Genomic DNA, 25,800 nt, shown 5'->3' on the forward strand with positions numbered 1-25,800 from the left:
TTTCAATAAAGATTGATTGATTGATTGATTGATACAGGAGATATATCAAGGTCAAAGGTCACACCAGACAACCTAGAGGCTCCAGAGATGACCCTCCAGAGTCAGGATGACTGACTGGTTCTTCTGGTGCCATAGATAAGTACGGCTGAGTGACTCATGGTTGCTGCTGAATGGATCACTTACTCCAGCACTGCGCTGCTGCTCATGTCCAGGTAGCGTTTGCTGATCCACTGGACCTGGAACCAGTCCTGGTACCCAGTGTTCCCACAGCACTCAAACTGGATCTGCAGCATGTCCAGAGTTCTCTTCAGGTAACAGCGGCCTGGTGTGTCCGTGTCCTTGTAGTAGCGCATGGCGTTCCACAGTCCCAGGAGCAACGACTCCTCCAGATGACTGCGGATGCTGTAGCACAAGAGCGCCCCCACCAGGACACAGGAGGTGAAGAAGAAGGTGCAGATGATGTATGGCATCATGACAAGCTTCCAGCGCAGGAACTTATTGGTGTCAGTACAATCAAGGCAGATCTTTGCTCCTAAGAAGTTGATGCAGCAGGCGACCAGGCCTGTGGTGATCAGCATGTGTGGCACATAAAGGATCCCCTGCTCTGACATAACTTCCTGCCACTTCTGTATCTCCACCTTGAGGAACACACCAAGCCCCAGAAGCATCGCTCCTGTCAGTACAGAAACCCAGTTGAGCAGCCAGAGGACCTCAGCGAGCTTCTCTCTCTCCACCTTTGTAAAAGTCACTTTACCTACTGTCATGTCAGATGATCTTTGTCACGTCCAAACGACCAAAAACATGGCCAAAAACCGTGGCAGCGCTACCGGCCACCAGGTACCGCAGGCGTTCTTCACAGTGGAGCCACGTCCGAGCCACCTTTAAATGTCCAGGTCCAGTAAATCATCCTTTCAGCAGACGGCAGCAGCAGCCTGCAAGTCCAGAGCTCTGAGGTCGAACTTTCAGGATCTGGCCTCTGTTCAAAAGCTTCATAAGAAGCTTAGGGAGATATTTTAGGCTGTCGCTCTGTGGACTCTAGCACACGCGAGCTGGACAAGATGTCTATGGAGCACGAAAGATGAAAAAAATCATGGATCCACCAGGAAGTGGTTGGTCCGTCCCCGGCTTCCAGCGGGTGACCTTTGAGATCCCCAGATGGTCCAGTAGCAGCGTCTCCATCCACTGGATCAGTCAGACCGCACGCTCTTCCTCTCAACCTTCACACTGTCTTTTAGCTCTGCAGCTGAGGACAAATAAGGATATCTGTCCGTCCATGCGTCCCTGTATCACTGATTTCCCATAATGCACCAGCAGCTGAGTGCTGCTTGACTTTTCAGGACCAAATAAAAACTGAGTTTTCTGACAGCTGCTGCTTCCTGGATCTAATCTGCTTACAGCTGATTGGCTGTAAGCAGATTGTACGTTGACTGACTGCAGTTGAAACTCTTCAAAATAACTTTATTGACACCAAGTCCATTACAACCAACAGAGGAACTACAGCTCAGGTTCCATCTGGACCTGCCAGTCCTGGAGCGGGAGGAGGTGTACAAGCACATAGGTGGGTGTGTGTGCATGTGTGTCTGTGTACATGCGTGTGTGTGTATGTGCGTGTGTGTCTGTATGCATATATTTTTACGTTTTGTTATGTTTTTTCGTTATATTTATGGCAGCTACACAACCTCTGAATAAAGGCTTGAACCATTTCGGATGTTATGTTTTAATTAATGTTGATTAGTTATTATCCCCTCAATTATCAACTAATTAACAGACTATCAAACTTTCATTTTGCCCTAAGACACAGATGAATAAATGACAGTGATACGGGACGTGAAAAAACGTTTTACTGGACACTTTTGCAGTGGCTCTTATTAATATTCTCTAAACTAGCGGACATAAAGGCGGAACCAGTCGCTCCCGAGTCCTGTCCATCACGACGTTACGTCACGACTCCGCAGCTTTTCCGGTGTGAGAGGGCGGGGCCTCCCTGCTCCTCAGGGAGTGACAGACAGCAGCATCAAGTCAGCCAAGATCACACAAGACCGCTATCCGGAAATAAGGTTTCAGCCTCCAAAATAAAAGAGCAAAAAGAAAAAGTCACGTTTTTCTGAGCGATTCGTCAGTCAATTTTGAATTTCTTTGTCTTAATAACGAAATGTATGAATATATTAACCAGCTGCTGTCATTTCATCTTAATTTATATATAGACACATTTATTTAGAACAGATATTTTTATTCATACAGTGGAAAATTTAAAACTTCCAGACTATTTAGAATAAAAACCTATCAATTTAAAAAGCATGCAATAAAAAATACTATCATAAGTGAGTTTAAAGTGCCTGAGTTTCCACTATGTTTCTGCTATGTAAGCAGGAATCACACGACCTGAGTCACTCAGTGCAGCAGCCCATGAACCGGCTCCTCTGCCTGTTTTGGCTGTTCAGTTTCTCATCCAGCTGCACTTCCAGGTATCTGTAGGCCTGCACCCACTCCACGTTAACACCCTTGATGCGAACAGTCTCCTAGTGGGGCCTAGGCCCTCTGACTTCCGCCACCATCTCCTAAAGCTTGGTGCTGTTGAGGTAGAGGTGGTTGGAGTCGCACTACAGAATAAAGTTTGGTTTCCTTTTTCCTGTCCTCCTGTGCAACACTGATACGGACCACAATAGTTGTGATGTAGGGTCCTAGTCTCCTTACACAATACCAGCCCCCAGAACTGAGGTTTAAGAAATGCTGTAAAGGGTCTCCAAAAGCCAATGCACAGGCCTTCAGAAGTCAGGGGGAAACTAGGCCTGGATCTGCTGGGATGAAGCTTCCTCAGTTCTCCACACACACCACGCTTCTGTAAAAGTGTGTGGGGAGGGAATGAGCAGGAGAGGATGTGTGTAAGAGAGATGAAAGTCAGCTCATCCAACCTGTTAAGTGGGTTCACTGCACCCTCCATGGTAGCACCTTGCCTCAAGCTTCAGCCAGTCATTGTCTTCAACCTGTGCCACACCTCCATCATGCTGTTATGCCGCATTTAAATGGAGCACCTAGTGGCCCGGACATCGAGGATTTTTAGGTTTGCTCATATTGGTAAGAAGTTGCATCCTAAAGCTACCAATAAAAGACCTGAACGCAGTGCCGAAAATCCCTTCATCACGAAAACAACCGTTTTATTCCCAGCGCAGGCAGACAAATTGGGGTTTTGCTGATTGCTTTATTGTGAAGATGTCAGGGGGAGGAAGTATACGTCATTGTCGTCGCCTTGCCCTGAAGTGTCCGTTCTGGATTCAGCCATATTCCCGGAGAGTCGCCACACCGGTAGGCAGATTAAAACCACCGAAAATCCCGCAGTCGTTCTCCGGCGGCTGCGCTGTCGGTGACCGCGGTCATTGTTGTTGGAGTCGAATCTGGAGCGGAGCTCCCAGACGTGTTACCGGCCGGAAGGGCCGCGCTGAGGACATGGAGCAGGAGCGGGCAGCCGCTTAGACTCGACGGGCTGACCAACATCCCGACTTCTGAGAGGAAAGTCCAGATTTAGCGGGATTAAAAACCGATGCGGAGGACAGACAGACGTGGGCTGCTGGCTGAAAGGCGAGGCGACGAAGCAACTGTAGCCGGGAACAAACAGGGAAGCTCAGCTCGCTTAAAATGTCGGGAATGTTCCCCGGAGCTAACGCGCTAGCTGCGTAGTTAGCAGGCTGAGCTCGGCAGGACTTGCCCGGAAGCGGAGCCTGGGCGCCGTCTTATTCCCGGACTGTTGCTGTGTGTGCTTGTGAGCGGGGCCGGTGGCTGACTTCCCCACAGCCAGGATGTCGGCTCAGGTCCGTCTGAAGCGGTTGGAGGAGCTGCTGCTGGAGCAGAAGGAGGCCGGATGTCTGAGCGTGGAGGCGCTGCTCGACCTGCTGCTCTGCCTCTTCACCGAGTGCTCCCAGTCCCCCCTGAAGAGGGAGAAGCACGTTGCGGACTTCCTGGAGTGGGGTAAGAGTCTCCAACACTGCCCCGGTGCTCCTTTCACGCATAGCTCCTGTAGGAGTCCCACTGGACGTTCGAGGCTCTCTGGGGCATCTTTGTGGAGGGGAGGGCCCAGGCATCAGTTTGGGGACATTGCCTTACCTTGGCCCTTGGGGGACCACAGGAAACTGCTCAAGGTCGAACCTGAAAATTCCTTTAATTGTTTGAAGTTTCTGACATAATCCCGGGAATTTTGTTGTCCTTGACCGTTTCCGGCTTGGTTTGGGGGCGTGGCCCCCTTTGGCCCTCCTGAGCAGGTGTTCCTGCTTCCAGCATGCTTTAAAATGTGCTGATCTTTGGGGGTATTGACCACTGATGTGTTGATGCTGCATTCAGGTCAGGACAGCCCACTTTTCACTTCTGATCTACTTTCTCTTGTGCCACTTTTCTATTAATAAAATGATCCACTTTTATAGTCCAGAAGCTGGATTCTCACTGGAACCCAGTGAGCTTTTGCGATGCTCAGGTTTATAAAGGTATTGATAATTCTCCCATGCTGAGGTTTGGTTGGCCCAAATTTATATGAAGAATCTGCTGTTGCCATAGAGACAACACTTCCCTGAATAGGTAATGTTTGCAGGTAAGTTCCAGAAACAGCTGGAACTGAGGGACCGAGTCCACCTTCAGCTGATAAAGGGAGAAATTAGCTTCATTTTAAGTGAGCGAGGGACAATAAAACTGATGGAATCAGAGTTGTAATCCAGAACTGTGTGAATTGATGGATCCGTTTCTGTGAATGACCCGGCATTCATCAGCACCTGATCCCGTCCCGCTCTGAAGGACTTCTGAGTCTGCTGCTGATGTTCCACACTGGGAACCTTCTGTCCCTGTTCAGACCACGATTGGAGTTTTTAGGTTAGTTGGCACGTATTTCCCATCCTAATTGGAAGGCACTGATTAGAAGACACACCCTAGCAGTTCTGTCCTGCCTGAAAACGGTGCGACACACTCGCACACTAGGTGGCGATGTGCTTCCAAGGAGGCTTCAGTGGCATCACTGCTGGTACATGTGCTTCAAATAAATATATGTAATTCTGTATTATATGAAAGATTCTATACAAACATTTCTTACTATCATCAGTATTAATGGCAATAATAAAAACACCTGCTCCGCCCGTGGCCACTGAGGTTCTTCCACATCTCCGGTTAGAACTGGAGCAGCATTATCTTAGCGACGCTGCTACGTGCTACACCTCCTCTTCTGTCTGTGAGCCGGGCCCTGCTTAAGGCTTCCACCTGTCATTGTCTCTGTGGCTTAGAAATAAAGTTGCATTGAAATGAGTGTCTTGTGCTTGTGTGTTCTCAGTCAAACCCTTCACCACCACCGTGAAGGACATGAGGCTGCACAGAGACGATTTCGAGATGCTGAAGGTGATAGGACGAGGAGCTTTTGGAGAGGTGAGGTGTCCTGTTTTCTCCCTGTTTTTCACTGATTCATTTCTACATTCCTCCTCTTTCGGCCCTTCCTCCTTCTCTTCCTCCTCCTGTCCCTCCTATCCTTCCTCCCTCTGTCCCTCCTATCCTTCCTCCTTTTCCTCCTCCAGTCCCTCCTCTTCCTACTCCTCCTGTTCTTACTCCTTTTCGTCCTCCTGTTTTGGCCAAATTTAGCTTAACAACACAGGTGTGCTGTTTAAGCTGATACGAATATGATGATCAGAAGCTAATAATCCCAAATTAAACATAGAATGATGAAGCCATGAGTGATGCTGGTTAGATGCAGCAGCTCTATTCCTCTTTTCTACATCACAACATCGTGGTCACCTTCTGTGAAGTGCCTGTTGTTGATCTGCTGTGTTTCTGCTTGAATTTACTGCTGCTATGAACTTTTGCCTCCTGTTATCAGACCAGCTCCACCAGCCTTCACTACAGTCGGCTTTGAAAGATACAGGTTAATGAGTGACATGTGCTTCAGGACATCCAACCAGAGTTGATCCTTCACTGATCTTCATCACATTTTCCTTGTTTTTTATCCAATAATCTCACAGCTGGTTGGGAAAATTCAAACTTGAGTAGATTTTTAGCTGAAATATTTCCACTGACCACTAGAGGCAGAGCTGAGTGCTCTTGCGATATCAGTGAATGTGCACGTGTTTGTAAGAACCTCACCTGTATGGAAGCTGACCCTCACAAATGCTCAGCTATGCCATAAATCACACAACATGTTGTGGTCATGTGACCCCAAGCAGGTGAGGTAGGCGTGTATCTGATGCTCTCTCTCTCTCTCTGTTAATGTCTCTCACCCCCTCCCCAGGTTGCCGTGGTGAAGATGAAGCACACAGAAAGAGTTTATGCCATGAAGATTCTCAATAAGTGGGAGATGTTGAAGAGAGCGGAGGTCAGTTCTCTTTCACTGAGTGTGTTGATGACACCGGTTGGTTCACATGTTACCTGTACAAAAATCTCTCGTGCAGACGGCGTGTTTCAGAGAGGAGCGAGACGTCCTCGTCAGAGGAGACAGTCAGTGGATCACGACGCTCCATTACGCCTTCCAGGATGAGAACTTCTTGGTGAGAGCTTTTTTTCTAATGCTGCTGCCACTTGGCGTGGTGCTGGAGGTGCTGCAGGACTACAGGGTGGTCCAGTATTAGCAGGTGCTCTGCTCACTGATTGGCTGCTCTCTGTGCTGCAGTATCTGGTGATGGATTACTACGTAGGTGGAGACCTGCTGACTCTACTCAGTAAGTTTGAGGATCGTCTCCCTGAAGACATGGCTAAGTTCTACGTGGCTGAGATGGTGCTGGCCATTCACTCCATTCACCAGCAGCACTACATCCACAGGTACCAGGCCCACTTGGTCTACTGGTTTGAAACATGGAGGTTGGGATCAGCCTGATTTCATCCCAGTAGGAAGATTTCATTAGCACAGACCAGTATAAACCAGTACAGAGGAGAAAGATGGACAATCCCATGATGATGATGATGATGATAGATGGATGAATGATGGATGATGGTGGATGGATAGATGATTGAATATCTTGTGTTGTGTTTGTGTTGATGTGTTTGAGCTGTTGTGTTTGTACCTCGTTGATGTTGACGTTGTGTTACCTGCAGAGACATTAAACCTGACAACGTCCTGCTGGACGTTAATGGTCACATCCGTCTGGCTGACTTTGGGTCGTGTCTGCGCATGATGGAAGACGGAACGGTGAGTCGAGGTGTCGCCAACGTACACGGTGTGTGAATACCTGCACGGGCATGTGCAGCACTGACCATGTGACCTCCCTGCAGGTCCAGTCCTCCGTGGCGGTGGGAACTCCGGACTACATCTCCCCAGAGATCCTGCAGGCTATGGAGGACGGGATGGGCCGCTATGGGCCGGAGTGCGACTGGTGGTCTCTGGGGGTGTGCTTGTATGAGATGCTGTATGGAGAGACGCCGTTCTACGCCGAGTCATTGGTGGAGACGTATGGAAAGATAATGAACCATGAGGTGAGTGAGCAGGTTGCCTAGTATGTGGCGTCAAAATGTCGTCTTATCTGGGTTTGAACGCTAAGGGAACCATCTGAGCTGATGAAACGGGCCTCCTGAGATGTTTCCTGGCCTGTGGTCTCCAGCCTCCTGTCCCAGTTCCTGTTTTCTGAGTCTGAATGTTTCACGATTTTTCGGTCTGTTTTTTCCTCTGTTCTTATAGCTGTGCTTCTTCTTTTGTGGTGTCTTTCAGGAGCGTTTCCAGTTCCCCTCACATGTGACCGATGTGTCGGAGGATGCCAAAGATTTGATTCAGCGCCTGATCTGCTCCCGGGAATGTCGACTCGGTCTGAATGGGATCTCTGACTTTAAAAGTCATCCATTCTTTGGCGGGATAGCCTGGGACAACATCCGGTCTGCCGAGGCTCCATACATCCCAGAAGTGTCCTCGCCCACTGACACATCCAACTTTGATGTAGATGACGATGTCCTGAAAAACCCGGTGGGGACAGAGATCCAGTTTTCATAGTCCAGCCAGGTTTTCCCTCCCTTTCTGAGTCTGAGTGTTTCTATGCAGGAAATCAGCCCTCCCATGTCTCACACTGGTTTCACTGGTCAGCATCTGCCCTTTGTTGGCTTCACCTTCACAACCAATAGTTGCTTTGCTGACAAAGGCTCCATCGGCCAAGTGGAGTCTGGGCTGCGGCAGCTGGAGGGTGGAGGAGGACAGGAGGTGGAAGCCTTTGAGAGGAGGATCCGCCGGCTGGAGCAGGAAAAGCAGGAGCTGAACCGGAAGTTGCAGGGTTAGCAGATCCAGTGTGATTCTGAAAGAGGATTCAAGTGCTTGAATACTGACCTCTGATCTCTGGCTTTGCAGAATCCACCCAGGCCCTGCAGGCCCCGACTCGAGGAGGAACTCTGACCCGAGACAAAGAGATCAAGAAGCTTAATGAAGAAATTGAACGGCTGAAAAAAAAGCTGGCAGGTTAGACTAGAGAGAGCCGCAGATGTTCTAGATATGTGAGACCCTTCTTATAGAAGGGAGGGACAGCTAGTGGGTAGAGATCCAGAACAAAAGGGACATCAAAGCTGTTCCCCTTGATCTGTCCCCACTAACCTGTCCAATGACAGGTTAGTAACTTCTCCCTATTGACCTGTCTTCTGATCTGTCCCACCTGACCTGTTCCCACTGATGGTATGTATATGTGACCATAAAGTACCATAGGTAACAGTCAGGCCCATTGCACTAGTAAAAGTACTGCAGCAGTACTTGAATACTACTAGCTCAATAGTTGGACAGTACTTGTCATCGGGGTTCGATGAAATAAACTCCTGTGATGTGGCAGACTCTGATAGGCTGGAACATCAGCTGGAAGAGGCGGTGATGCTCCAACAGGACTACGAAAGCTCCGCCTCCAAATTGAAGATGCTGGAGAAGCAGGTCAAGATGCTGAGACAGGAGAAGGACGACGTCCACAAGGTAGTTCCCCGGCAACGTGAGTCGTCGTGCCAATTAGTATTTGTTGTGCAGTGAAGGTCTTGTCCTGTGTGAGCAGCAGTTGTCTGACTCTCTGGAGCGCCTCCGGAGTCAGTCCAAGGAGCTGAAGGAGGCACATTCTCAGAGGAAGCTGGCTGTGCAGGAGTTCTCCGAGCTGTCGGAGAGAATGGCCGATCTGCGCTCCTCCAAGCAGCGACTCTCCCGTCAACTGAGGGACAAAGAGGAGGAGATGGATGCACTGCTGCAGAAACTGGACACCATGAGACAGGAGATCCGCAAGACTGAGAAGATTCGCAAGGAGGTAAGCAAGTCCTGGTCCAAATTGCGGTCAGAAACCTGACCTACCCAAAAAGTCATGTACCATTTATGCTTTACCCATTAGCTGGAAGCTCAGCTGGATGATGCGAAGGCCGAAGCATCGAAGGAGAGGAAGCTGCGGGAGCACAGTGAGGTTTACTCCAAACAGCTGGAGACAGAAGTGAAGAGTCTGAAGGTCTCAGACACTTGTCATTGGTCCTCTTTGGTGCACATGCTCGGTAACCAGCAGGGCCTGATTGTGTTCTGCCTTCAGTCTCAGCAGGGCAGGGGTGCACCAGTGGGGGCGGCAGAGTCCCAGCAGGAACTGTCACGGGTGAAGGCGGAGCTTGATAAGAAGATCCTGTTCTATGAAGAGGAGCTGCTGAGAAGGGACTCAGCCCTGTCCTCTGAGATCAAGAACCTCCGGAAAGACCTGCAGGAGTCTGAGGGGGCGCAGCTTACTGCTAACAAGGCGCTGCTGCAGCTACGAGACAAGCTGGACAAGGCCAAGAGGGACAGGTGAGGCCGGGGAAAGAGAAACTAGTCCCCAATCAGGAGCAGTGAGTCCTCAACCAGCTCTTTTCTTTTTGTCCTGCAGACAGACGGAGATGGATGAAGCTGTCACAGCTCTGAAAGAGAAGCATGAACGAGAGAAAAACCTGCTGACAGAAGAAAACCGCAAACTGACGGCTGAAAATGATAAGGTGACCTCAACTGTGGGAGACAGACCTATCCGAGCTCACATGGACCCAGAGGTCACATGACTGTAGCCCTTGAGCCAAACTGTTGTTGAACTCATGAAGGGTTCCAGTTGGTTACGTTCTCATGGTCTTCGTCACCTTAATGAGACCTTCAGACAATGGACATCCTGTCAACTTCCATCATTTTAAAATTAGATGTATTTCTCTCTAAAACAAGAGATTGGAACCTTTTTAATCATAAACACTTGATGGTTCCAAGACAAAATCAGGCTTCTTGGCTCATGGTTGCATCTCTCTACCTCTTTCTCTCTCTCCCTCTCCCTCCAAATTAAGCTGAATTGATCTGAGCTGGTGTAACCGTAATCACCTCTGTCTGTGTTCATGCTCAGTCTTCTGCTTCTTCTCAGCTCTGCTCGTTTGTGGACAACCTGACGGCTCAGAACCGTCAGCTGGAGGATGATTTTCAGGACTTGTCATCCAAAAAGGAGAGTGTTGCTCATTGGGAGGCCCAGATCGCAGAGATCATCCAGTGGTGAGTCCAGCTGTGTGAACCTGGTACTGACGTGTTGACCAGTAGTGGTGATCACACATGTGTGTTCAGGGTGAGTGATGAGAAAGATGCCAGAGGGTACCTCCAGGCTTTGGCCACCAAGATGACAGAAGAGCTGGAAACACTTCGAAATTCCAGTCTGGGAACCAGACCTCTGGTATGACACTCACACACACGTATACACACACACACACACAGCTTGCCCATGGCTGCTGATTGTTGGGACATACTAGAGAATTGTGGCTATCTATAAAGTATTGATTAGCATCAGTTAACCTTTCTAATAGTGACTGTAACCAGGCCGTGATGCTAACAGGTTAATGCAGCTCTGACACCGTGGCCAAAGTTAGGAGACCTCAAAAATGACACACTGGTATTGCTTAAAATTTTGAAAAGATTGTTTCAGGTTTAACTTTCTGCCCTTTGGAGGTTGTTCCATCTTCCACCTTCTGAACCAGGGGCCCAGACTTCTGCTGACCTCTGTATGATTCTCTCCTCTTCCTGTCCTCCTCTCCTGCTCTATCTCTGCTCCTCCTCCTCCTTTACCCATCTGGCCATCATGAGCAGGGTCCCCATATGAGCCTGGTCCTGCTCCAGGTTTCTTCCAGTTAGACAAAGTTTTTCCTGCTACAGTTACTTGTTGTGGGTTTGTGTAAAACAGCTACACTCCTGACAACAGATGCTGTCAATAAGAGCTGAATCAATAGAAATGACTAGTTGTCAAAGGTGTTTTTTCTTAGTCAGAAATATAAAAATGTTAAACAGGCTGACGCCACAGCGTCGTCACTGAACAGATGTGGGCGGGACTTGAACACCTGTCTCACGTTGCTGCAGGACCCCCTGTGGAAGGTGCGTCGCAGTCAGAAGTTGGACATGTCGGCCCGGCTGGAGCTTCAGTCGGCTCTGGAAGCTGAGATCAGAGCCAAGCAGATAGTTCAGGAAGAACTGCGTCGAGTTAAAGCTGCTAACATCAACCTGGAGAGGTCAGAGGTTACATCTGCTGCCTTCACCTGTCTCTGTCTCACCCTCCTCACCAACATCTGTGTGTCTGTCTCCAGTAAGATAAAGGACTTGGAGGAGAGCATCAGAGAGATGGAGGAGCATGTGGACACACTAAAGAAAGAGATGGAGGAGAGCCGATCTCGCTCTGATAAAGGTGACACCACCGGGACCTTTGAGATGTTGAATTTGTTCATTTCATTGAATTATTTCAAATCATTTCCCTTCTGCTTGCAACCATCTGTGGAATAGGTGAATGTTGAAGATCTTTGACATCAGTTATTTAATAAATAGGAGTGATAATAATCCAGAGGTCCAGCTGTTGCCCTGCTGATGTTTGGTGTCTCCGCAGGTTTGAAGCTTCCAGACTTCCAAGACTCCATCTTTGATTATTTCAACACGTCTCCTCTGGCTCCTGACCTCACCTTCAGAGTGAGTCACCAGTGCCTCTGTAGACTTGTGCAGTCTGAGTCTAGTCACACCTTTAGGTTTGCTACCGTCCAACATTTTAGCTCTATGACAGCTGTCAGAGTGAAGATGGTCAAGTGATGCGGATGATGTCACCCAGGTGCATCCTTGAGTGTCTGAAGTTGTTTGTTTGTTTCTCTCTGCATCATCGAGGCGTCACTTTGCTCCGCCTCTTCACTGCTTGCTAGCTGGGAAGACGTAAGTTCCTCCGTCCCAATTACCCACAATCCTCTTACCCAACCATCCTCACTTCAGAATGAGGGGGAAATTTTAGCTTAGCCAGGCAGTGCAAATAACAGCAGTCACGTGATTAACTACAATTAAAGTAATCCGGTCGTTAGTCCCACTCATTTCAGATTAACAATTTATCACAGTTAGCGGGACAACAACTATTGAATTGAATGTATACCTCTCTCTGACGGTCCAGACCAGGGATGGCGAACCCTGATCCCCTGATTTTGGCCCTCATAGGAGTGGGTTGTCCATCCCTGGACGGAAATTTATGTATTTGTTGGGTCACAGGTTGGGCAGATACAGGCATACGGAAACTTCCGACAAACGGAATGAATCCACTCTGACGACATGTTCTTCTGATCGCTGCACTTTTAACTGAATCAGGAACAAATGACTTGTAAACATGAACTGTAAGCCCTTGAGCCAATTAGCCGACTGCTGAGGGTGTGTGCGTGTATCTGTGTTCTGATTGGCTTGGCTCAGCCCAGCATAGTCGCACTAACATTAGAGAGCTGTCAGCCGTGATCCGGTTCAGAACGGTTGACAGCAGAACTTCAGTAAACATCTGTCTGTAACGTCTGTCACGGTCACATTTCACCTGCGTAGCAGCATGAGATCATTCTTCAGTCATGTTTTTATATGTGTTGTTCCACTGTGGACCATGAATAACTGAACAATTCATGAACAGGTTTTTCCCACATGACTTGAATGCAGCACGGGTTTGTTCTTCCTCTCAGCAGTTTTGGTATCCAGGAGAAAAGATCTGCTCTCCTGCTGTCATGTTTGTCATCACACATCAGCCTCAGAGTTTCTGAAAACGAGCCAAATTAACATTACCATTCGTCTGACCCGCAGCACACAGACGTAGATGCCACCCAACAGAAATCTGAGACCACGCCCTCCTCGCACTCCACCTCCTCCAAACACGAGGTCAGTTAATCGTCATCTGTGCATCAAAACTGCAAACTGAATCTTTGACACATGTTTGTCGTCATCAGGACGGTAAAGTAGCAATGGTCCCAGCAACCCCGCCCCCCACATCCCAGAGCACCAGTCTCACATCACCAAAGGTACGTCAGCTGTAGCCAGAAGTTCCCTGTCTGTCATTCTGTGTGTCACCCACAGTCTGTTTGTGGAAGAAACGAAATTTCTGTTGGTCAAACAATGAACGTGTAGGTATCCTAGAAGAGGAGGAGCCCCGACACTTCTGGTGTGCTGAAGCTCGCTGCTGTAACTTCAAAATAAGAGTTCAGAGATCATTCACACTGTGAAACACAGGTGGCCGAAGGCAGCAAAGCGATCGTGCGGCTAAGAGAAGAAATAGAATTGTACCTTATGGCTGCTCAGATAAAATCAACATTTTTGAAAGGCAACCAAAACCAGAAAGAAACTGCTGGATCAAACGACAGATCGTAATAAATAAGTGGGCAAAACTCTGTTTAAGGACACTTCAGGGAGCTGTAGGACATCATCTCCTCTGAGAATATCACGCCTCTGCTCATCCATCTTGAGCTCCTTCCTCGTTTTCTTTATTAACTTTGCTTTGTTGACGCCCGGTTGACGCCACGGCTGAGACGTGTGGATTACACGGTGATCACGAGCCGTGACGTTGCTGAGGCGTCCAACCTGACCACCGAAAAGACGAAGTGAGAGGCATGGTTCCTGTAAAGTTCCTGCCCTCAGTATTTACCAGAAACTCCTGCAGTGAAAAGCACACACCAGGAACCAGCAGCATCATGGTTCCAGAGTTAATCCCCAGACCTTAATCCAGCGGCACAATCAAAAGCATCGTTGCTCAGGCAGAACCAGGCAATCAAGAGGAAGCGTGTCCCAGAGGTCCTGGGCTGGAATACCAGCCCAGAAGCAGTCCTCAGGAAGTCTGTTATAACCCAATATTTAGATGCTAAATGTTTGATCTTAAGGAACTCTCTGATTATATCTGATGATATTCCTGATATCAAGCTGCTTTCCTAGAAATCCAAGCTGTTTCCACTTACTGCTGTTATTTTCATGTCCAAAAACACACGTGTTAATCATGTAAGTGATTCATCTACAGCCCAGAGCTCATCAGCTGAGCATCAAGATGTTCTCCAGCCCTACTCAGTGCACACACTGCACCTCCCTGATGGTCGGGCTCACCAGGCAGGGATACGCCTGTGAAGGTACACATTCCACAACATTAGTGTTGGTGGGGCTGGTCAGGTCATATGGATGTAGGTGGGGCTGGTCAGGTCGTATGGATGTGGGTGGGGCTGGTCAGGTCGTATGGATGTAGGTGGGGCTGGTCAGCTCATATGGATGTGGGTGGGGCTGGTCAGGTCATATGGATGTGGGTGGGGCTGGTCAGGTCATATGGATGTGGGTGGGGCTGGTCAGCTCATATGGATGTGGGTGGGGCTGCTTGAGCAACCATGGTGGCCAGGTCCGAGATGATTCTGTTCTGTTTCTCTCTCTAGTGTGCTCCTTCATCTGCCATGTTTCCTGCAAAGACCACGCCCCGTGTGTCTGTCCAATCCCTCCAGAGCAAGCCAAGAGGCCGCAGGGCATCGATGTTCAGAGAGGCATTGGCACCGCCTACAAAGGTTATGTCAGGGTGAGCGCTGAAGTCCTATAGTGCAGTAGAGACGGCGGGTTTGCATCAGTCAGTAACGTTTCTGGCTTCTGTCAGATCCCCAAGCCCAGCGGCGTGAAGAAGGGCTGGCAACGAGTCTTCGCCATGATCTCTGACTGTAAACTCTTTCTCTACGATGTTCCTGAAGGAAAGTCCACTCAACCAGGTGTGGCTGCGAGTCTGGTGCTGGATCTGAGGTGAGTGATTAGCACGAGGAGACGCTGAAGAGCCGTGAGGTTCTGTGATCCATCTGAGTTGTGTCTGTGTTCCAGAGATGAGGCCTTTTCTGTCAGCTCTGTCCTGGTATCAGATGTCATCCACGCCACCACCAAGGATGTCCCCTGCATTTTTAAGGTAGATGAGAGCCTGTGAGCTGTCGGTTCAGCCTGTTCTCTTGACCTGAGTGTTTCCTGACAGCTGCTCTCCATTATCAGATAACGTCGTCTCAGCTGATTTCAGCGCTGTCCCCTGTATCCCTTCTGGTGCTGGCTGAAAGTGAAGCAGAGAAGAGGAAGTGGGTCAGAATTCTGGAAGGTCTTCAGAGCATCCTGACCAAGAACCTGCTGAAGAGCCGTCAGGTCCATGTCCTCCATGAAGCTTATGATGCCTCCCTTCCTATCATCAAGTCCACCCTGTCGGCCGCCATTCTCGGTACTGTCCTCTGTTACTGATGTTGGTGCTTCAGATTCGGTCCAAAGGTTCCAGGAACCTCTGTGTGGCTCTGCGGTTCTGGCAGCAGATATTAAATGTTGTGTTCCGTTTTGGCAGATCGAGAAAGAATCGCTTTGGGGACAGAAGACGGACTTTTTGTTGTGGAGGTCACCAGAGACGGTGAGACACGGATGGACATAATTATGCGACATTCATTAGGGGACTACTCACTTCATTCTGTCACTCCAGTGATCGTACGAGCGTCCGACAGCAAGAAGACATGTCAGATTGATTTGATCCCAAAAGAAAAGGTCATTGCCCTGCTCTGTGGTCGAAATCGTCATGTCCATCTTATTCCCTGGGAGGCTCTAGAAGGTGCTGAGTCCACCTTTGATGTAAAGATGGCAGAGACCAAAGGCTGCCAGGCTCTGACCACAGGGTTGCTCCGCCCTGGAGGCCCTGCCTGTCTGATAGCTGCCGTTAAACGCCAGGTGCTGAAACTTCACTCTAAGTTCTGAAATTGTGCTGAAAGGTTCTGGTTCTGATTTAATCCTCTCTTTCTGGTTTCTAGGTTCAGTGTTATGAGATCACTCGATCGAAGCCCAACTATAAGAAGCTCTGGGAGGTGCAGGCTCCAGGAACGGTGCAGTGGTTGGGTATAGTGAGAGAGCGGCTCTGTCTGGGTTACCCTTCAGGATTCGCTCTTCTGGCCCTGCAGGGGGAGACATCCCCCGTCAGTTTGGTGAGTCCTGGTGACCCCTCTCTGGCATTCCTGGCCCAGCAGCCCCTGAGTGCCTTACACGCTGTGGAGGTGGGATCTACAGAGCTGCTGCTCTGCTTCAGCCAGCTTGGAATCTATGTGGACTTGCAGGGAAAACGGTCCAGAACCCAGGAGCTGATGTGGCCCTCCACACCGGTTGCAATCAGTAGGTCATCCTAACTCAACAGGGTCTACATAGACACCAACAACTGGGCTGGACAGGTGAAGGTCAGCTCGGGTAGAGAGGGGAGGGTCAGCTCGGGTAGAGAGGGGAGGGTCAGCTCGGGTAGAGAGTGGAGGGTCAGCTCGGGTAGAGGGGAAGGTCAGCTCGGTAGAGAGGGGAGGTCAGCTCGGGTAGAGGGGAAGGTCAGCTCGGGTAGAGAGGGGAGGGTCAGCTCGGGTAGAGAGGGGAGGGTCAGCTCGGGTAGAGGGGGGAGGGTCAGCTCGGGTAGAGGGGGGAGGGTCAGCTCGGGTAGAGAGGGGAAGGTCAGCTCGGTAGAGAGGGGAAGGTCAGCTCGGGTAGAGGGGGGAAGGTCAGCTCGGGTAGAGGGGGGAGGGTCAGCCCAGGTGAAGATGGGCTTGGTGTTTGATGTCAACAGTACTGATGAGTTGGTTCATTTTGACTGAGGAAAACTCTCTGTAGGTTCTAACGCGTCACACCTGACCGTCTACAGCGAGTATGGAATTGATGTTTTTGACATTCACACCACAGACTGGGTTCAAACCACCTCCCTCTGCAAGGTAACCCAGCAGTGACGCTGCTCCACCAGCAGCCAATCACACTTTACACGTCGTCACATCTCCATGTGTCCTCAGATCCGACCTCTCAACGTTGAAGGGACCTTAAACCTACTGAGTTCAGAACCTTCTCGTCTCATCTACTTCAGCAACAGTTCATCAGGTAACTGTCACACCTGGACTCTCACGTACCTCTGAACCTCAACTGTCTGACTCCGCCCTCTGTTCTCAGAGGGAGAGCTCACCATCCCAGACAAAACAGACCACAGCAGAAAGCTGATGGTTCGAACTCGCAGTAAGAGGAAGTTCCTCTTCAAAGTTCCAGAGGAAGAGCGACTCCAGCAGAGAAGGTGATGCAGAGAAACAACTCAGCAAAGCCCAGAGTTTCAGTCAGGACACTGTTTTCTCTGAAGAAGTGTCACCTCCCACCCTGTAGAAGGTCTTCAGACTTCAGGGAGGTGAAAAGTCTTCAGACAAGGTGCAACAGGTCCAGTTAGACTGAAGTTCTTCTGACCTCAACAACCAAGAACCACCCAGAAATAACATTAAACATCCTGTCAGGAAGCAGAAGCTAAACGTGTGTGTGTGTGTGTGTGTGTGTAGGGAGATGCTCCGGGACCCTGAGCTCAGGTCAAAGATGATCTCTAACCCCACCAACTTCAACCATGTGGCTCACATGGGTCCAGGTGATGGGATGCAGGTGCTGATGGACCTCCCTCTGGTGAGTTCTCTTCTGCTGGAACGTTCTCACACTGACTCTTCATCACACTGACTCTTCTCTTCCTGTCTGTGTCACCTCCTCCTCCTCCTGCTGTTCAGGTTGGTGATGTCACTTCCCTCTCCCCTGCCTTGTCTCCCTCCCCCTCTTCTTCTTCCTGCCGCCACACCCTCATCTCCTCCCCCTCCAACTTTGAGCATGTTTATCACATGACCTCCGCCTCCGCCGGCGTCTTCTTACAGAAAGACGCCTCCTCTTGCTCCTCCTCCCAGCAGAGCCTCTTGCAGCCTTCCTCCTCCTCCTCTTCTCCCTCCACCTCCTCTGTTGGAAGGGTAGGCCAGCTTGTCTCTCACCCTCCTCACCCTCCTCACCCTCCTCTTCCCAGCCCTTGATGTTGCATTCACTGTCCAGATCCTTGACTGATGGCAGATAACAAAATGTCTTTAAATGCGTCCGTGTTTAGTGATAATCAGATGAAGAAATTTGATTTTGATTGACATTTTATTTTTAAGAGAATGGATTAAAAACAAGGTCAAATATGTGAACAGAAATTTAAAAAAAATTCATATAAATGTTTTTGTCTGACCACGGAGGCGGAGCCTGTGCTGGTGGGATAGCAGGTCAGACCTCAGGTCGCCATCTTAGGTCGGTGGAATCGGGACGTGAAAAGTACTCGTCTCACTTCCTGTCATTCTGTCCACTCACGTTTTCCTGCACAATCCCATCATGTCATTGTCATTTGTAGTCCTCAACGTCCTGTCCAGCTGTCTCAAAGCATTCTGGGAGATGTAGTTGTTCCGCGAGTCAGTGAAAACATGCAACTGACGGTAAAACTATGTGTATTCGCCAACAGAGTGTGATGCCTTCCTCTCAGGACGACTCAGGGAAGGACAGGCCCCGCCCACTCTCCAGTATCTCTCGGCAACAGAGGAGTAAGACGCACATCACACGCACAGCCTCAGGTACATGCCTATGAATGCATCACTTCCTGTCTGATTATGCTTTAACTTTGCTACAGGTAACTTTATTTTACAGTACTGTATAATAAAGTCGTAGTACCATCCTGTCCTTCAGTACTACGAGACGCCGAACTCTGTTGTCAATGCTTTTATTCCTTCAGATTTTGGAGGAGGAGCTTCATCACGCAGTATCTTAGATCTAGATCAAGACCTGGACCGAGAGGTAACACACACACACACACACACAGAACCATCCTCTGTTTTCACTTGGTTAACCCCCTCCCGTTGTCTCACACCCAGCCGGACTCGGACTCCACCAAACATTCAACCCCCTCCAACAGCTCCAGCCCTCCCAGCCCCAACTCGCCCCACCGCAGCCAGCTGACCCTGGACAGCATGGACATGGAGCCCTGAGACCACCCCCCCCCGTACCTGAGAGGAGAAGAACTAATCGGACTTTAAATACCGCTTGACTTTCTTCTGGTGGGACCAGTATGAGTTGACTTCTGCTTTTATGGATTTTACTTTCTGGGAAGCTCCGCCCCATTTTTTAACCCACTCATGCTGTTGGCTGCTGTGTTTTGACCTTTAGTTTGATTGGCCCCATGGGACCAGTCACCACCACCTCCTCCTCTAATAGATAACTTTCTTTTAAGCTTTCAAGGTTGTTAGCTTCTGAGCTAACAACCTTGGCTAACTTCCTGGCAGACAGGATGTCTCACTCTGATTTAAAAAAAAAAAAAAAAAAAAAAAAACACTGTATGAGATGATTTTAAAGTTAAGTTGCACATTATCATGCTGTAGGGGAAAATAATCTTTTAATTTTTTGTGTCAGTGATGATCTTTCCTGTTGCACCCCCACCTGCCCCATCGCTGCCCTGTGATGTCACGGGTCAGGTGATGGTGGGGCACACCTGAACACTACTGCTTTGTTTCTTCCAGAATCACCAGTTAAAGAATCTTTGTAAGATTATAAACATGTTAGCAATCAAACTCAATAAAAGAATCTTAAGAGAACGTGTGTGTGTGTGTGTGTGGTTGTGAGAGAGTGAGAGTGAGATGAGAGTGAGAGTGAGTGTGAGTGTGAGTGTGAGTGTGAGTGTGAGTGTGAGTGTGAGTGTGAGTGTGAGTGTGAGAGTGAGTGTGAGTGTGAGTGAGAGGAGTGAGTGTGAGAGTGAGAGTGAGTGTGAGAGTGAGTGTGAGAGAGTGTGAGAGAGTGTGAGAGTGAGAGTCATCCCCTAGGTCTGAAGTTCCTCTCGGGTTTTGAACAGACTTGTTTTAAAATGTCTTCTATAGACAAAACAATAATGAAGAGGACGGATACATGAAATGAGTCCACTGATCATGTTTCTCTACTCCAGCAGCCTATAGCATCATAGCTAAGATGACGCTAAAGGTTAGCTGCTCCTGTTCTATCTATTGGCATTAGCTTAGCCAGCATAACAACTGTAGCTACAGAACAACTGAGTGTCAACTGTCCCACAGAGGAAGGTTTTCATCATCCTCCCGTACCTGGACAGGGAGCTGGTTCAACAGCAGGGGGCCTGATAGCTAAAGGGGGCTGGGCTCCCATTAATACTGTTAAAGGTTCTGGAAGCAGCAGTAGACCAGCACACTGAGAGCAGAGCGCTCTACTGGCAGGATCTGGGGCTGGGAGCTCCTCCAGATATGATGGAGCCTCTGAGGACCTCGTAGGTCAGGAGACGTGTAAAGACCATTTGAATTTTGGACAAAACCTTGCCAAGGACAAGTGCTTGCGTTGTTATTGTGTGGGTGGGGAATGAAGTGGGGGCAGGTGTTGAGTGCAGGTTTTTGCATAAAGGATTTGATGTGGAACCAAAGCAGAATGCAATAACCAGAACCCGATGAGGAGGCAGCAGCAGGGGGAGTCGTTTGGTGGTTGTTGGTTGTCGGCTGCCTTCTGAGCTGATGGAGCCAAAGATGGTGAAACCTCCCTGCTGCCCTCTGTCACCATTGACCCAGTCCCAGGTGTCACTGCAGCGCCCTCCACCTCATCACCCACTTCTCTAGTGTGTGACGCTCCACCAACAACTGATGTTCTCACGGTTTTTATTTTTAGATTTTCAGAGACACAACAATAACAGCTCCACCACCCTGCTCTATGGGTGGAGTCAAGACAGACATCCCTCTGTGGTCGGGGAAACAAAAATCTGATTTGACAGTATGCAGCTGTTGTCATGGTTACACAGATGCCCTGGTTCTGTAAGCTGCCCGTTTCCTTCACAATAAAAGTCTGAGAATGGAGTTCAGTTCTTCCATCTGATCAGTTCTTCCACCTGATTTGCTGAAATAGGAGAAACAAAGTTCAGTTGGGTCAAATGATGAAGGCGATGATGAAGCTGACCCTCTCCATCTCACCATGTTGTTCAACAACTCATCGATCTTCCTCTCCTCTGCTGAGCCTCTCCCCACCTTTCCCCGGTATCTTATCATTTGCTGGCGGTCCTTTTGGTCCCGGTACATCTGATTGACCAAGAGGACTGTCAGTCATGTCCACAAGTCCTGTGCACAGTTCTGATTGGCTGAATACGTTTTACTTCAGTCAAAGCGCATGTTTTAAAGGCTCACATTAATGACGATGTCATGACAATTATGCTTCTGTGCCAAACTGATCCTCAACTCTGCATCTTCCACCATCGCCACGTAGTCCTGCAGCACCTATCAATCAAACAGTACAGTTCTTGTTCTCTCTTGTCATTGGTTGAACAGTTACAGGCTCCTCCCATTTCACCTGTGTGGGGGCAGAGTTTTTCTGCAGGATGTCAACGACTCGTTGAAAACTAAGTGGCGGTTTCTTCCGGGTAAGGCCGAGCCACTTCCTGCTGGTGAACAGAGCATCTACGTCTGGCCACGCCTTCATTTCAGCCCGAGCAGCCAAGGCGGTCATAAAGTATTGTTTCTCTGTGATCTGAGGTACGCAGGTCAGTGAGGTGAACACATGAACATGGTAACATGTTAATAACATAAACATCAGCGCTCACCTTGAAAGTCTGACGGATGTTCAACGGACTGCTGAAGTTCCCCTGACAGAGACAAAGAGACAGGTGAATCAAACACCAGACTGACCCCAGACTAACAAAGACTGACTCAGACTGACCCCAGACTAACAAAGACTGACTCAGACTGACCCCAGACTAACAAAGACTGACTCGGACTGACCCCAGACTAACAAAGATTTACTCAGACTGACCCCAGACTAACTCAGACTGACCCCAGACTAACAAAGATTTACTCAGACTGACCCCAGACTAACAAAGATTTACTCAGACTGACCCCAGACTAACTCAGACTAACTCAGACTGACCCCAGACTAACAAAGATTAACTCAGACTGACCCCAGACTAACAAAGACTGACTCAGACTGACCCCAGACTAACAAAGATTAACTCAGACTGACCCCAGACTAACAAAGATTTACTCAAACTGACCCCAGACTAACAAAGATTGACTCAGACTGACCCCAGACTAACAAAGATTTACTCAGACTGACCCCAGACTAACAAAGATTTACTCAGACTGACCCCAGACTAACAAAGATTGACTCAGACTGACCCCAGACTCACAAAGATTAACTCAAACTGACCCCAGACTAACTCAGACTAACTCAGACTAACTCAGACTGACCCCAGACTAACAAAGATTGACTCAGACTGACCCCAGACTAACAAAGATTAACTCAGACTGACCCCAGACTAACAGAGATTTACTCAGACTGACCCCAGACTAACAGAGATTTACTCAGACTGACCCCAGACTAACAAAGATTAACTCAGACTGACCCCAGACTAACAAAGATTAACTCAGACTGACCCCAGACTAACAAAGATTAACTCAGACTGACCCCAGACTAACTCAGACTAACCCAGACTAACCTCAGGCTTGCTATAATGGTTGAAGCAACAGTAGGCCAGTGTTGCGATCAGTGGCATGTTGAGAACTGAAGCTCTTTTTGGAAGTTTTCCTCCACACTCAGCCTGCCGATCAGTTGCCTAGCAACAGTGAACTGGGATTAAACTGCAGTTGAGAATTTATGTAAGAGTAAACTGGAGGACATTCCTGGGAAGAACATCGGTGAAGGAAAGGATAATAAAACCAGACCTGGATCATGATCTGCCGCTCCAGGAGAGTGAAATGATCCTCAACGTGAGCGGAATCTTCTGCAGAAAACGGAAGCCTGGAAACAAAACCCCATTTTTCTTTAGCATCTGGAGTCAATAACTGGACAAAGGTGGTCTGACTGGGCCCTTCACCTGAGGCAGCTCTTCAGGAAGTCCCGCCTCTTGTTGTCATCAGTGATGCTAAGGTGTTCTTTATACTGTAACAGCTGACTCCATGGAAACAAACAGGAACCGTCATTTAAACGCGGACACAGAACTCCGGGTTACCAATAGTGACGTACCGCTGCCTCCTCTGTGCGTCCCAGAGCTCTGAGGAGGAGCAGAAGAAGAGAGGAGAGATCAGAAAGGGTGGGCAGGCGACATGGGTTCAGGTGGTACCGACACAGACCCCAGCAGCTGCAGCAGGACCTTCTGTTCTCCGGTCTCGTTTAGATACTGGATGAAGTGTCTCAGAGCCGTCGGCCTGGACGCCAGCTCCCGGAACAGAACCTCTAAGCAGGGAGATGCAGAGGGTGAACATTGGCCAACAGTTCCTGGACCTGCTCTGTCCTCTGACCTCACCTCTACTCAGCGTTCTCTTCAGGTGAATCAGAACCTGGTGGAGGGAAAAGAGATTCTGCTTCATGCGACATCAGGAATAACGTCGGATTGTCTGTCAGATCATAACTAAAGTTACGGCTGTGATGACGTTTCCATCGTTGGTGCTGATGGCAGAGTCCAGGAGCGACAGTTTGTCCCGTAGAGATCGAAACTTCTCCAGAGGCACGGCCTGAGAAAAGGTGGGGGGGTGAGTGCTGCTGCTGAAGATATCCTGCAGTCACACAGATAGTCACCTTTCCTTGCTGCAGTCTTCTGCTACTTTCCTCAGGAGACCAGTCACTGGTGAAGTCCTGAGATCACAGCCCACACAAGGGTGACCACATGACCAGCTAACAGGTTATCACAGGACCGCTAACGGGCTTGTTGTTACCTTGTACTCAAATTTGGGATTTCGGATTTCTGCAGTATGAAGTCTAGCAGGTGAGTCGTCCAATACTAAAACCCAAACACAGACTGTGAATTTTAATGTCTTCACCCACGTCTTCATTCAGAGTTTAAACTCACCATCGCTGAAGGACAGGAAGTTCTTCTCAGGAAGTCCTCCTTTAGCTTTTCCTGCAGAGTAGCAGATTCGACATCAGTCATATGACCTACACCCGAGTGTTTGTGGGTCACGTGACCTGATCCTGTCTCACCTTTGAAAAGGGAGGTCAGAGAGTATCCCGAGTTACTCTTAATGATGCTTGGAGTATCAGCGACACCTTTCTCTGTGCTCTGACTGGATAGTTCTGTTTCTCTGACGGACCAAGAGATACCTGAGGAGACAGGTGGAGAGCGTGAACTATGCAGCCTGTCGCAGATTCTCCAGAGATATTCAGGAGGAACGTCTTACTGCCCACAGGGTCCCCACTCCAGCTGAATTTCTGCATATCATCGTCATTATTGAGCTCCACCATGTGGCTGATCTGGTTTACGGCCTGCCTCGACTCTTTAACCTGACAACAGATAAAGTCAACGTGGTTCCTGCAATGGAATTTTGCGACCTTGTGTTTGTTGTTCTTCACTTCACTCATTTTCTTCTACTCAGACTACGATGTATAACAGATAAACACCTAAACCTGCTTGGCCCTGCTTACCTCATCTTCAGGACCAAAGTCGAAAGCTCCCAACCTGGACCTGGTCCAGAACTCTTCATCATCTGTGTTACTCTTCATCGTCTGAACACAAAACAACTTTATCAAGAATGTCGGGGGAAAGTGCTCAGTTTCTTCTATGTTATCATTAGTGTTATCATTAATAGTATAACTGTATGTACAATTATCAGTACATTACATCGACAGTTCGTTTGTAGTGTCACAAAAGATACTAAGAAGAGAGATTTCTGTTTTTACATGCATTTTTAAGCAGAGTTACATAAACAGGAAGCGAACCGGCATGCGAGTTAGCGGATACGTCCACCTTTGGAACTGAAAATAACGCTGTAATCAATAAATGGATAAATAACCTTATTAATCACATATCTCAACTTAAAATAATGCATCCGATATAAAGACACAAGCCCGTAAATCAATCAGCTGTTGTCTTTACCTTGAGCGGCTGCTCATTTCCTGTTTTAGACGGAAACTGTATCTCGTGCGGTGACTGATGGGAATTGTAGTGAACAGCCGATAGACGAGGCTTCATAAGTAGCGACACTCGTTCAAATACATGACAGACTTATAAACTAATTATTATTTTTAAATAATTTATCTTGAATCTTAACTTGATGTGATGTCACAAGTTTAAATAAAAGCGTATAAATGTCATATAATCTGAAGTTTAAATGCATCAAAGTGACAACATAATTCAAATAAAAGTAAAATAAGAGGGAAGAGCAGGGAAAGACAGAGATGGGCGTTTTATTTTGAAGATCTTATGGGGAAGTTGTAACCCTACCCTCATTTGCAGGATGGTTTTGGGTTTCAATTGAAGAAGACTTTACTCTGCTGTACTTTCAAGCTCAATCAGGGTACAAGTACACAGTAATACTGTAGTTGTTCATGATTAAACGACAGTATGTATGATCCCCAATGGCCAAGTGGGTGAAGGAGATCCTCAATGGATTGTTAAAGAGTGAGAACATGCAACCAATGCCAACAACTGGCACTGGTCTGATAAGATAATACACCTATACACTACACCTCCATCAGTCTGGAGAGGACTCCACCAAGGAGGGCTGGATTCGCACCTACTTTCATGCCACCAGAGACACATTTGGGTACTGACATGCTCGAACACAACAAGCAGATGATGTCCACATAATAAAATGTGATAAAGGAAAAAGTTTGATCCATGTTGTGACGTTAGTAGTGGGGGTCTGTGGGACCCTGTCTTCAAATAACCTGACCTGAGTATCACTGGGACAGTCTCCATCCGACATCCCTGCAGCCGATCAGAAACTATCGACGTCTTTGCCATCCTATGAAAAGAGATCTTATGGAGACACGCCCTGTGTCACATTAATGACCAACAGCCTTGGATCAATAATCAATCA

At 48.5% G+C, this 25,800-nt stretch overlaps 3 protein-coding genes across 11 annotated transcripts in view; 1 reads left to right on the forward strand and 2 right to left on the reverse strand.

The window, feature by feature from the left end:
* Positions 1–1,368, reverse strand: part of LOC130516011 (photoreceptor outer segment membrane glycoprotein 2-like) — a 3,315-nt gene extending 1,947 nt beyond the window's left edge. The window contains exon 1 of the mRNA XM_057016739.1: positions 184–1,368. Coding sequence (XP_056872719.1) covers positions 184–764 — 581 coding nt within the window. The 5' untranslated portion in view covers positions 765–1,368. The remainder of the gene's footprint in view (positions 1–183) is intronic.
* A 1,859-nt stretch (positions 1,369–3,227) lies between these two features.
* On the forward strand, positions 3,228–19,605 carry cdc42bpb (CDC42 binding protein kinase beta (DMPK-like)). 6 transcript variants are annotated; one of them, XM_057016780.1, is made up of 39 exons: positions 3,228–3,963; positions 5,303–5,394; positions 6,248–6,331; positions 6,408–6,503; positions 6,626–6,774; positions 7,048–7,141; positions 7,225–7,425; positions 7,658–7,906; positions 7,982–8,207; positions 8,282–8,389; positions 8,751–8,884; positions 8,961–9,203; positions 9,285–9,395; positions 9,474–9,718; positions 9,798–9,903; positions 10,308–10,432; positions 10,502–10,607; positions 11,285–11,433; positions 11,509–11,606; positions 11,802–11,881; positions 12,071–12,115; positions 13,007–13,081; positions 13,150–13,221; positions 14,208–14,313; positions 14,608–14,744; positions 14,820–14,959; positions 15,035–15,116; positions 15,197–15,413; positions 15,531–15,593; positions 15,663–15,904; positions 15,985–16,339; positions 16,817–16,914; positions 16,990–17,074; positions 17,144–17,261; positions 17,515–17,632; positions 17,731–17,961; positions 18,483–18,561; positions 18,750–18,811; positions 18,889–19,605. In XM_057016780.1, exons 1-39 carry the CDS (start codon positions 3,795–3,797, stop codon positions 19,000–19,002), a joined length of 5,304 nt encoding a protein of 1,767 aa, XP_056872760.1. In that variant the 5' UTR covers positions 3,228–3,794; the 3' UTR covers positions 19,003–19,605. The 6 variants fall into 6 exon arrangements, with proteins under 6 accessions (XP_056872760.1, XP_056872759.1, XP_056872761.1 ...); XM_057016779.1 differs by having other exon boundaries at positions 3,229–3,963; positions 18,483–18,591; XM_057016781.1 differs by lacking the exon at positions 12,071–12,115 and having other exon boundaries at positions 3,229–3,963; positions 18,483–18,591.
* A 1,036-nt stretch (positions 19,606–20,641) lies between these two features.
* Positions 20,642–24,965, reverse strand: vipas39 (VPS33B interacting protein, apical-basolateral polarity regulator, spe-39 homolog). 4 transcript variants are annotated; one of them, XM_057016797.1, is made up of 19 exons: positions 24,855–24,965; positions 24,404–24,484; positions 24,160–24,262; positions 23,963–24,082; positions 23,832–23,882; positions 23,698–23,762; positions 23,561–23,617; positions 23,404–23,496; positions 23,289–23,322; positions 23,116–23,218; positions 23,009–23,036; positions 22,860–22,933; positions 22,708–22,783; positions 22,482–22,598; positions 21,591–21,632; positions 21,341–21,517; positions 21,178–21,267; positions 20,968–21,072; positions 20,642–20,893 (listed from the first exon to the last, which is right to left on the reverse strand). In XM_057016797.1, exons 1-19 carry the CDS (start codon positions 24,948–24,950, stop codon positions 20,873–20,875), a joined length of 1,533 nt encoding a protein of 510 aa, XP_056872777.1. In that variant the 5' UTR covers positions 24,951–24,965; the 3' UTR covers positions 20,642–20,872. The 4 variants fall into 4 exon arrangements, with proteins under 4 accessions (XP_056872777.1, XP_056872778.1, XP_056872779.1 ...); XM_057016798.1 differs by lacking the exon at positions 24,855–24,965 and adding an exon at positions 24,772–24,850; XM_057016799.1 differs by lacking the exon at positions 24,855–24,965 and adding an exon at positions 24,698–24,848.
* Between the last annotated feature and the right edge of the window lie 835 nt (positions 24,966–25,800).

The sequence above is a fragment of the Takifugu flavidus genome, chromosome 19 (genome assembly GCF_003711565.1).
Source record: "Takifugu flavidus isolate HTHZ2018 chromosome 19, ASM371156v2, whole genome shotgun sequence".
Taxonomy (NCBI): domain Eukaryota; kingdom Metazoa; phylum Chordata; class Actinopteri; order Tetraodontiformes; family Tetraodontidae; genus Takifugu; species Takifugu flavidus.